Here is a 13,020-nt window from a genome sequence, read left to right on the forward strand (position 1 = left end):
ATCTGGAACTTTTATACTAACCACGATGTTGTAGCGAGTTTTTTTTTCTTGTGGTCGTATAAAAATGATTTAGTCATGTGAACCAATAATACCACAATGTCAGCTGTGGACTATTTAAAGGTTTAATGTTCTCGTGTCACAAATACAATCATGCTCGCAGTGAGGCTGTTAGTAATGATTCTCTTGCACCAATCAATGAACATCAGCGTGCATGTCACGTTTTGAGAATGGCATGTTTAGAGATCACCCAAAGGGGTACAAAAAATACAATACAAGATATTAGTGTATCTGTACACACTACCTTGTATTTTTTTGTACTACAAAAAAATGAGCCATACTGAACCAAACCAATATAAATGTAATGTGTATTTATATAGCGCATTATGTAGCGTGTATAGCCATTCACCCAAATCGCTTCACAATCATGAATGGGGTTCTCTCCACACCACCACCAGTGTGCAGTGAGCATCCATTTGGATGATGCGACGGCAGCCTCAGGACAACGGCACCAGTGTGCTCACCACACACCTGCTATTGGTGGAGTGGAGAAACAGTGATAGAGCCAATTCGGTGAATGGGGATGATTGGGAGGCCATGATCGGTTAGGGGGCCAGGACACCGGGGTCACACACCTACTCTTTACGAAAAGTGTCATGGGATTTTTAATGTCCACAGAGTGCCAGGACCTCAGTTTAACGTCTCATCCGAAAGACGGCGCTCACTGACAGTATAGCGTTCCCTTCACTATAATGGGGAATTAGGACTCACGCAGACTGCAGGATGAGTGCCCCCTTGTTGGCCTCAATAACACCACTTCCAACAGCAACCTAGTTTTCCCATGTGGTCTCCCATCCAGATACAGACCAGGCTCAGCTCGCTTAGCTTCAGTGAGTAACTGGTCTTGGGTTGCAGAGTGATATGACAGTGGAACCAAGCACCTTCAAAATCTACAAACCTGGTGTCCAGAGCTTTAAGGATTTTGTTGCGGGGTTGCTGTTCAGGACAGCTGACGGCTGGATTTCCAGCTGTCGGTAGAGTCATGGCACTTAGTACCAGAGAGGTGATGGCCTGAACTGCCAGTACATTTATCTGAGTCCTCTCCAGATCCTCCTTGGAGACAAACAGACATGTCTTATTTATCACTCTAAGCATTCAAATCATGGACAAATGGTTTTCTTTCTACCTCCTGCTGGGTTTCCTCCTCTTGGTCCATCGTGATTGGCTGAGTGACCAGCACTCCCAACAGCGTGGCCCACGTCTCCTCAAACTGGGTTCGACTGCTCCAACCTGCAAGAAGAAATCAAGATGCTTCATAACCATAGCATGGCTGGACTAGTGAGTAAATGGTGAATAAAAATTTCAATTATATCCCTTTAAATAGACACTTTATTTGCATTCAATATGATTAGATATGTATATAAAATCCCTTCTGTAAATTCTATTTAATGCAGACACTAAAATATAACTTCAAATGCATTTTCTGAACTTATTTTAAAGCAACAGACCGGTCTGAAATTAGTCTCGTACCCAGAGTGTTAATGCGGTAGAGGAACTCTCTGAACACATCCTTCTCCTGCAGGAACTCTACCGGGATCTCTGGCAAAGCTGTGCCAAATTCTCCACTCAGCTTGGGGGACCAGCCCAGCTTCCAGACCTGGAAAACCAAACATAAGAACACTTTAATACAGTTCTAAGCACATAATACATACACACACACACATATATAAATACTTCACTCTCTCACCAGTGGTGGGATTCGGGTGTAGCTGTTCACAAGGGGCAGCCTGGCCAGACTAATGATGACGTTTCGTAGGGTGGGTGTAAGAAACGCTGGGATGTTCTTGTTTTTGTGGTGACCTAGAGTCAGGACAGTCTGCAGACCTTCAACCAGCTCAGCCATGATCTCACAACAATGCCATTCACGCTGGTCTAAAAATCACAGACATAGCAACTCATGTTAGAGACACACGATACTGGAAGTTTGACTAGATCAGATAAGTCAATTTTCTCAAATAATTTTGGCCAATAGCCAATGTGGATATATATAAAAAAAAAATTAAGTTGTACACGTGAAGTTTGTGATTTTATATAACCCATAATCCATTTATATAACACCCACCAACCAGCCAAATGCAGGTAGATTTCAGCTGTGGCGGGTTAAGACAGTCTAAAAAAAGAAAATATGAATTAAATATACTGTTAATACTATTCAGACCCCCTAGTTTTTTTGCGTTTCCGCGATAGCTGAATCCAACGCAAAATCAGCAAAAATTCACAATATATTATAGCGACCCTGCAAAATAAATAAACGCAAAATAACCGCAACAAAATGCAAATGATCACTTAAACATCAAATTCCAAACCATATAATCAAATTATATTTATTTCAGTTTGCAATTAATTGTTTTACATGACTTATAGATTGCATATGCAGTGCACATGATGTATCAGAGTGTCTCTCGAAAAATGACGTCTCACCTGCTCACTCACAATCATTAAATTACATGGAATGGGGGGCGGGGGAGTTTTCAGCTTGTGCAGTAAGCAGATGCAGATGGAGCACGAGTGATTCACATGTGAAGTCATAGCAAAAATGGGATATAGACATCTTGTGGCACGGATTGGACGTTTTGTGGGTTTGACACGCTTCAGACTGCAAAAGAAAGTTCGACCCAAAGGAGCAATGCAACAGATGAGATTGGTTCTAGGGTGACGGCCACTAGACGTGACCAAATTGAAGGACATTATTTGTGCTTCACATGTATGGCTGAAAATATGATGTTCGTCAAATCTATAAATTATTTCGTTCAACTCTTTCCCTGCAGTTTACGAGAGAAAACACTTCCCTGTCATTGAGGAGTTTTACAGCAATCCGTACTTTAGGTGTATTACGGTAGGGAAAGCCCTAATGCATGTCCTATGTGTGACATGATGTCAGGTGCTCCGAGGAGGAAAATCTGAAAGAAAGTAAGATCGTGGATAAAACTTTGACTTTATCCCCATCGTTACAAATTTTGTCTTGACATAGACCAAAGTACAGAAGCTTTATTTTAATGATTTGTGTCATTGTTTTAGATTGCACACCTAACATGGTAGGCTACCTAACATGGTAAATACATATACTTTTTTAACATATATATATATAACATAAATATGTATATATATATATATATATATATATATATATATATATATATATATATATATATATATATATATATATATACATACATATATATATATATTTATTTATTTATTTATTTATCGCAAAATTGTCTGCATATTTATGGGAATTACCGCCACAAAATCAGTCATTTTTATTGCAAAAAACTCACCAAAAAATCCTGAAAAACTAGAGGGTCTGACCATTTTATTTTATACTAGTATTAACAGTATTTTTAATTCATATTTTCTTTACATTTTAATTTGTGTAACAACACCTCTTAAATAAATACAATTTCTTATCGGGCTAGCAATAGGGGCTGGGGGGAGTCAAGTGCTTCTCTCTTAAACTTAAGCCAATAAGAATCATTATTGATGACCTGTTATAATGAATATTTTTATTGCTTCAGAGGCTACTGTGCATGATACTCAAGTAACAGCTCATTTATAATTTCCTAAGTAATTCAAAACTGTGAATATAATCACTTATTAGTGTGTTTGTGTGTGTGTGTGTGTGTTAACTCACTATCCGAAGAGTCCACCTGGTCTTCTGACTGTTCTGATATTTTCCGCTCTGGTCTTAGAAACTGGTCACCAGGACCAACAGCGACTAGAAATGTGTTCAAAAATACAATTTTTTTTTAAATGACATTTTTATAAAATACACTTTTTTTTCCTCTCTCAGAGCTTTATAACACACACCTGCATGGATGAGGAGCTGTATGCAATGGATGATGGAGCAGGTGTGTGTGAGGTAGGAGTGAGAGGTGAAGTGTGTCCACACCGCCGGCTGCTGGAGAGCCAAACACAGACACGACAGACTCATCTGCATGTCAACACTCTGAGGCAGCTGATCCTGCAGCAAACGCCAAACCACCACCTACACACACACATAGAAAGAGAAACATGAGCAGAGCGGATGTTATTTTATTTACACGCACACAAACAATTATTATCCTCCTATTATCTTTCTATCAATACATGTCACATAGAGGTGTGCATTATTTATCATCTGCGATAATCATGTGCAAGCTGACATTATCGAGTATGTCACTCACATTGCAAAAAATAAATAAATATATGACTTCAGAGTCTAAAGCATTCACTGCATTAAAAAGCCTATTACAACACAGGCAAAAGCCCTTTGGTTAAATTTATAAAAACAAAAAAATTATTTGTAAGTTCTTTTTTTAAATATAATAAAAATAATACTTAATATAACTGAAAAACAGTGCATCTGGAAAGTATTCATTGCACTTGACTTTTTCCACATTTTTTTAATGTTACAGCCTTTTATTTTATTTTTTTGCTCAACTTTGGCTGATATATAGACAGTACAGGTATTTATCATATTGTTTAACTTTACCGTGAATAAAACTTGCTGATATGGAATTTATATACATATACAGAGTGCATCTGGAAAGTATTCATAGCGCTTCACTTTTTCCACATTTTTTTATGTTACAGCCTTATTCCAAAAATATTCTACACACAATACATTATAATGACAATGTGAAAAAATATTTTATTTGAAATTGTAGCAAATTTATTAATATAAAAAACCTGAAAAATCACATGTACAGAAGTATTCACACCCTTGCTTTACTGTCTTTAAATTAAACAATATGATAAATACCTGTACTGTCTATATATCAGCCAAAGTTGAGCAAAAATAAAAATAAAAAATAGCTGTAACATTAAAAAAATGTGGAAAAAGTCAAGTGCAATGAATACTTTCCAGATGCACCTTTTCAGTTATATTAAATACTATTTTTATTATATTTAAAAAAAGAACTTATAAATAATTATTTTGTTTTCATAAATTTAATTTGAGGGCTTTTGCCTGTGTTGTAATAGGCTTCTTAATGCAGTGAATGCTTTGGACTCTGAAGTCATATATTTATGACATACTCGATAATGTCAGCTAGCTATATATATATAAAATCATCTTATTTGAACAGGATGTCTTACCTCTATAGCGAGGGTGCTGAAGGTGGTAATGAGTGTCTCTCTGTCTTTGGGAATGTGCATTGAGGATGGCAGTTTGGACAGAGACAGCAGGTACTGACTCAACACGCCACACAGACTCAACACAGTCTGATAAAACCCAGGCTCACCTGCAACACACACACACACACACAAACATATGCAATCAGAGTATCTATATTATCTCCTTACAATAATTTGCAGCTCTGTTTATTTAGAATAGCAGAAGCAGCTAACGATCCAGTGTTTTCAGGGTCTGTTTTCTGGTTCATTTCACAATAAACAAGGTGAACTCAATCCTTGTCTGTGCATTTGGTTGCACAATATGTGCTAAGGTAACTTTACTTACACATTTACACAATTTCATTAACTTGTAACCTGCATTTAAGCAGTAGACAAAATAAACGCTAAACACAATAACTTTAAAATGTTCAAACACTCAAGAATTCAACATTTCACTGTGATGTTTTTAGTATTTTAACTTGAAGTGTAAAATAAGCACATGGCTAATGGTTTTAACTCATTGCTCACATTTTAACACATTGGTAACATGACATAACTTTGCAAGGATCTTTAGCACATTGCTAGCATTTAACATTTGAACTTTTTGCTAACATTTTAATGTTGCTAACATCATAAACATTGCTAAGATCCTTAGCACACTGCTTGCATTTAACATTTTAACTTTTTGCTAACTCTTCTTGCATTTTTTTCGAACATTTTAACATTGTTAACATTGTTAACATGATATAAAATTGATTGTAATTTTTTGCACAATGCTAGCATATAAGATTTTAACTATTTGCCAACATTTTCTCCTTTTTCCTAAATTTTTAACAAGTTGCTAAGATGATTTCATGTTGCTAGTATCGTTAGCACATAGCTAGAATTTAACATTTTAACCTTTTACTAACTCTTCTTGTTGTTTTCTAACATTTTAACCTGTTGCTAACATAATATAACATTGCTAAGATCCTTAGCACAATGCTAGCATATTAGATTTTAACTTTTGCCAACATTTTCTCCTTTTTCCTAAAATTAACAAGTTGCTAAGATTATTTAGCATTGCTAGTATCTTTACCACATTGCCAGAATTTACCATTTTAACTTTTTGCCAACTCTTTTTGCTGTTTTCTAACATTAACATGTTGCTAACATAATATACCATTGCTATGAGCTTAAGCCCAATGCTAGAATTTAACATTTTGACTTTTTCCTAACTCTTATTGCTGTTTGCTAACAATTTAACATGTTGCTAACATAATATAACATTGCTAAGATCCTTAACACGTTGCTATAATTTAACATTTTAACTTTTTGCTAACTTTTCTTGATTTTTTCTAACATTTTAACATTGTTAACATGATAAAACATTGCTAGTAACTTTAGCACAATGCTAGCATATTAGATTTGAACTTTTGCCAACATTTTCTCCTTTTTCCTAAAATTAACAAGTTGTTAAGATTATTCAACAATGCTAGTATCTTTAACACATTGCTAGAATTTAACATTTTGCTCTTCTTGTGTTTTTCTAACATTTTAACATGTTGCTAACATAAGATAAAATATGATCTTTAGCCCAATGCTAGCACTTAACATTTTAACTTTTTGCTAATTACTCTTGCTTTTTTCTTACATTTTAGCACGTTGCTAACATAACATTGCTATAATCTTCAGCACAATTCTAGCATTTAAGATTAACTTTTTGTCAACATTTTCTGCTTTTTAACATTTTAACAAGTTGCTAACATGATTTAACATTGCTAGTATATTTAGCACATTGCTAGCATTTGACATTTTAACTTTTTGCCAACACTTCTTGCTTTTTTTAACATTTTAACATGCTGCCAGCAACGTTTTACAATAATAGCTTGTTTCTGTTTAAATGTTTATTAATGTGTATTATATTAGTTTTATGTTTTAGTACATTCCTAACATATTACTACCACACATTGCTAACATGTTGTTAACAAGTTTTCATCACTAGTATGATTTAACATTCTTGAATGATGTTCTATGCTATATTTTTATGACCTTTCTGACTCCAGCTCACCATATACTTGATTCAGCTTCTGCCAGTAGTCCGGACATACTTTAGATGAAGGGAGGAGGGGCTGATGAGGTGAGGGGAGGAGCTCTATGACACCAGCCAATCGCTCGAAGGTCACCTGTTGAGCGGTGTCAAATAATACCGCCCCATGATCCTTACACACCCTCTGCACCCCAACACTAAGACATGATGCCAGCAGACACAGGTTGAAGTCCTATAACACAAATTACAGTCAGAATCAGAAAATAAGACATAACGCATGAGTTTTTTTTTTCATTTGTTCAGTGAGACATGAAAATTTACAAACACAATCAGGAGATCAATATAAAAGAAGGAAACTACACATTACATTAACTGCATTCTTATAAAGAGAAATGTAAGAAAACATAGAAAGGAAGGGGAAAGTAAATTACAATAGTACAGAAGTGTATAAAAATAAATTAAAGAGACCCTATTATGGTTTTTTTGAAAATGACCCTCCATGCAGTGTGTAACACAGCTCTAAGCGAAGTGAAATTTCCAGCTTAAATCTGAAATTTGTGTTTAAAAATATTAATTCATTTATAAAAGTCGACTCATAGCGGTTCGAATGAATCACCGCGCTAACGAGTCTTTAGCCGTGTCATCATGATGTCGATACGAAACTCAAGCTCGGCCCATTTGTTGCACGTGCAGACCTGGGAAAATTGAAACCCCTGGCCTGGCACACAAACACTGTAGAATGAAGAAGATGAAAACAAACACTGTAGCAGATCCCAGTTGAATCCAGTCACAGAGGCTGTGCTGTGAATTGTGAGGGGAGTTGGTTTTATTTCCCGACCCAAAGATAAGGCTGTGAAGAGTCAGTTTATTTTTGCAAAAATACCATAGCATTACAGTCCCAGCATTGTGCTGTTCCCGTCATTTTTCTGACGAGTGCTTCAGCAATCTACGCGCTTACAACGGCACGTGCCTCTTTCTTTACGGATTTAAATGCGTTTGTGCGCTCTCGATCCTCTGCTGCTTTTCGTTGCTCTGGCTAATGTCAGCTGTTCCTACACAAGTGAAGAAGTTAAGTTTCAAAAAAGTTTTTCCCCTGTGTGGATGAATACTGAATGTGTGTCACTGTTTTTACTTATGGTTAAGAATAGAGCAATATGCTGGTGTTTATATGCTATGCTAATATGCTAGTGACTTCTGGCCTAGCTCCTTTTTATCTGCTCTCACTTCTGCAGATCTATGTGCCCTCCAGGAACTTGCGTTCTGTGAATGAACGTCGCCTCGTGGTTCCATCCCAAAGAGAGAAGAAATCACTTTCGCGAACGCTCACGCTCAATCTGCCCAGTTGGTGGAATGAACTCCCTAACTGCATCAGAACAGCAGAGTCACTCGCTACTTTCAGGAAACGACTAAAAACTCAACTATTTAGTCTCCACTTCACTTCCTAATCTGCAATTGCCTCTTTGAATATCACACTAACTGTACAAAAAAAAAAAAAAAAAACTAATACTACTAATACTTCCCTTCTTAGACTTTACAGACCTGAAACTTGCCTATAGCACTTATTCATTGTTGCTCTTAGTTGTGTAAATTGCTTCCTTGTCCTCATTTGTAAGTCACTTTGGATAAAAGCGTCTGCTAAATGACTAAATGTAAATGTAAATGTTTAACTGCTTTAATGCACTCCTGCATTGGGCTCACACATACACTCTGCACTCCGACTACTTTAACAATGTTAATAATCCATGGTGGGGATTTCACTCTGTCTCACAATGAAAGCAGTTGACCAATTACAACAGACTGGGTTATCTGACCAATCAGTGCAGATTATCATCGCACTAAGGAGGGGTTTGGGAACAAATTAATCGCTGAGCGAATCATATGTGAGTTGTTGGGATAATTAGGTAAAATAAATTCATATTATAAGACAATGAAAGTGTTTTTTTGACATTGCATGCATATCAGCCTGTTGTTAAAACCCCCAAAACCAAAATGTGACCTTTTGTAAAGAATAATAGGGGCTCTTTAAGTTATTAAAAGCATCACGGGAAAGATATCTAAACCTTGTAACAGTCAAAAGGTAACAGTTCTTTGTATAGTACCAAAAATATGAGATATTTTTGTTCTTACACATATGGAAAGATTTGTGCAGTGTCAACCTCAAGAAAATGTTAAAAATTAGTGATAGAAGTCAAGCATTTCTGTTTATTTATGTATAAAAAAACATTTTCTAAACAAAAAAATAGATTTGTGCGTAAATTCTGAGCAATAACCAATAATTGTAATTCTACACAATTGCAATTGTAACTGTAAATGTATTAAAGATTAATCTTCTTCCCAAAATGTACAATTACCCAAAATATTAACATATATTTGGATATAAAATAATTAATTAGATAATGATTCTGATCTTTACCTTGCAGGTCATGATGGCGTTTAGGTCAGATTGGGGAAGTTTGGTCAGCAGCTCTGTAGTTTCATATAGAGCTCCTTCGCCTCTCAAACAACACTGGGATTTCACCAGAGTAACATACCACTCCTGCAACACACAAACACACACAACAGTAACAAAAGTTATGTTTTAGCTAAAAGGATGTGCCACATTTTCTGCTAACCAGTCATACCTTATTGGGTTCCACATTTTCAGGTGGAGGGGGAGGATCTCCATCCAGTGGGTGTGTAGTGATGGGGGCGACAGGGCTTGTGGTGTCTTCAGCAACAGTGGCTCTGAACCTGTCCAGCAGGGAGAAGAACCGCTGATGCCTGACAAAAGAAAGAGAGAACGGGGAGATCTTCATACCTACATTGACAAAACAAACAGATGAGAGTGGAAACTGCGAGCTGACTTACCTTTGTGCGAGACCACTGGTCTGCAGGTACTGCTGAATCCTGTCCAGCTCCTCCAGAGGAAGCTGAGCGATACTATTCTACAGTAGAAAACACAATCATATGGAACTTAGGGATGTGCAGATATTAAAATTTAGACTAATACACATAACTCTTTATGTCTGGACCCTAAGGAATAATACACTCACTGGCCACTTTATTAGGTACACCTGTCCAGCTGCTCATTAATGCAAATTTTTAATCAGCCAATCACATGGCAGCAACTCAATGCATTTAGGCATGTAGACATGGTCAAGACGATCTGCTGCAGTTCAAACTGAGCATCAAAATGATATGACGATGATTTAAGTGACTTTGAATCTGGCAGGGTTATTGGTGCCAAACAGGCTGATCTGAGTATTTTAGAAACTGCAGATCTAGTGAGATTTTCACGCACAACCATCTCTAGGGTTTACAGAGAATTGTATAAATGGGATAAAATATCCAGTGAGCGGCAGTTCTGTGGGCGCAAATGCTGTGTTGATGCCAGAGGTCAGAGGAGAATGGCCAGACTGGTTTAAGCTGATAGAAAGGCAACAGTAACTCAAATAACCACTCGTTACAACCAGGGTATGCAGAAGAGCGTCTCTGAACACACAACATGTCAAACCTTGAGGTAGATGGGCTACAGCAGCAGATAACCACACCTGGTGCCCCTCCTATCAGCTAAGAACAGGAATCTGAGGCTACAATTCGCACAGGCTCACTAAAAATGGACAATAAAAAATTGGAAAAAATGTTGCCTGGTCTGATGAGTCTCCATTTCTGTTGCAACATTCGGAGGATAAGGTCAGAATTTGGCATCAACAAAATGAAAGCATGGATTCATTCATCCCTCCAGCAGGATAACGCGCCATGTCATAAAGCGCAAATCATCTCAGACTGGTTTCTTGAACATGACAATGAGTTTACTGTCCTCAAATGGCCTCCACAGTCACCAGATCTCAATGCAATAAAGCACCTTTTGGATGTTGTGGACTTGGAGATTTGCATCCTGGATGTGCAGCAGTCAAATCTGCAGCAGCTGCTTGATGCCATCATGTCAATATGGACCAAAATCTCTGAGGAATATTTCCAGTACCTTGCTGAATATAAACCATGAAAGATTAAGGCAGTTCTGAAGGCAAAACGGGGTCCAACCTGGTACTAGTAAGGTGTACGTAATTAAGTGGCCAGTGAGTGTATACAAGCAGATATAAACACATTTTACATAGATTTGTTTTTAAGGCAGCCTGATTACAAAGAAAAAAAACAATGTCACAATCAAACATTTATTAAGTTGGCAGAGACTTTTTTAAAAATTCAAAACACCAGAGAGCAGCGATATACTGATGCCATAATAAATCTAAGTTAATTAAGCAGTTTATTTTTATTATATAATTCTCATAATGAACTGTTTATAGGAAAGTGTCTGGTGCATGCAGACAGGAAAGAATGTCTCTCCAGGACACTCAGGATTGCAAAATATTGTCCCGAAACATTGAGCATTTATAAGAAAGCGTCTGGTGCATATGGAGAGGAAATAGTGTGTGTCTCCTACATTTATTGCAGAAATCAAGGCAACAACTTGCAAGTCTTTAAGTAAAAACTCCCACTCACAACATTTTATCTACCCTCTAGCATAAACTCTTATAACCTTGAACCAACAATACTAATTATGGCTGAATAATTTATCATTTGAGCATCGATATCTCAATAATAATGCGTTTTATTTGAAGGCACCTTTCATGACACACAAGGTCACCCACCGTACAGGACAGCTAGAACAATCAGCTCAAATAAAAACACAATAAAAGTCAATAGAATACAATAACATTTTTAAAATGCAGTCAGGTTAAAGAGAATAAGCTGTTCTAAACAGATGTGTTTTGAGTTTGGATTTCAATTGTAAAAGAAAGTTTAAACTCAAAACACATCTGTTTAGAACAGCTTATTCTCTTTAACCCCACTGCATTTTTCAATTTGTGTGCATGGATCCTTTATTAAAGATTTAAAGATAATGATATTATTAAATATTATTTTTTTATTATTATTTATACAATGAAGACCATGTTATTTTACATTTTGACCATAAAGCACTTTTTAAATTTATTTTTGCTTGTTATATATTATAATTTATACATATACACTGCATAGAAAAAGACTTGATCATCCTAGTTGATCTAAATTATTGAAATATTTCCAAATAGAGCTAATTAAATTATTAACTCATATCGCAATATGTACATCATATGTAATTATGTTTAAATTGTTTATTGTGAAAAAACAAACATTACATCAGTACAGATAGTTACATATCATTCTTTTTCTTTTTTTTCTTTTTTTACAAGAGACAAAAAATAATAACAAAATATATATATATATATATATATATATATATATATATATATATATATATATATATATATATAATAAAAAAGAGAAATATTAATAATAATAATGATAATAATAAAAGAAGAAAAGAAAAATAGAAACATAAGTATTAAGTGTACAGAAAATTACAATCAAATGTTCAGATACATTGTCAATGTTGAAAGTAAACATTTACAATTAAACGGTATAAAATAGTATTAGATAAAACAAAAAAGTTTAATTGATACGAAATAAATTAAAAAAAGAGGGAACTCAGGAGAGTGCATCTATTAAATGGAAGGCAATACCTTAAGAGAGTTAAAGTAAGTTATAAAACATTGCCACTTTTTAAAGAAATTAGTTTTCCCAGAGCATCTAACCCATCATATGTAATTATGTCATATTTTTCCAATATCGTGCAGCCCTAATACCAATAACATTAATGCTTACTGGCTATTACAAATAAAGCCACTGATATATCATGCATTACTACACCTTTTCCATTATAGGGCAGCATTTGCCCCCTGGAATTTATTTCCATAGATAAGGAATTTCATTAATAGTAAATAGGCAATTTTTTTACAATAAACATATATATTATAAAA

General features: G+C 35.6%; 1 protein-coding gene across 8 annotated transcripts in view; it reads right to left on the minus strand.

Annotated features, from left to right (window-relative positions):
• Positions 1-13,020, minus strand: part of htt (huntingtin) — an 80,467-nt gene that overhangs the window by 17,000 nt on the left and 50,447 nt on the right. For all 8 annotated transcript variants that reach the window (XM_073907825.1, XM_009292973.5, XM_073907623.1 and 5 more), the window contains 11 exon segments: positions 10,028-10,104; positions 9,802-9,940; positions 9,594-9,716; positions 7,202-7,412; positions 5,134-5,279; positions 3,865-4,042; positions 3,689-3,772; positions 1,745-1,929; positions 1,528-1,654; positions 1,184-1,287; positions 956-1,110 (listed from right to left, as the gene is read on the minus strand). In XM_073907825.1, coding sequence (XP_073763926.1) covers positions 956-1,110; positions 1,184-1,287; positions 1,528-1,654; positions 1,745-1,929; positions 3,689-3,772; positions 3,865-4,042; positions 5,134-5,279; positions 7,202-7,412; positions 9,594-9,716; positions 9,802-9,940; positions 10,028-10,104 — 1,529 coding nt within the window.

Source organism: Danio rerio, chromosome 1, assembly GCF_049306965.1.
Source record: "Danio rerio strain Tuebingen ecotype United States chromosome 1, GRCz12tu, whole genome shotgun sequence".
Taxonomy (NCBI): Eukaryota; Metazoa; Chordata; class Actinopteri; order Cypriniformes; family Danionidae; genus Danio; species Danio rerio.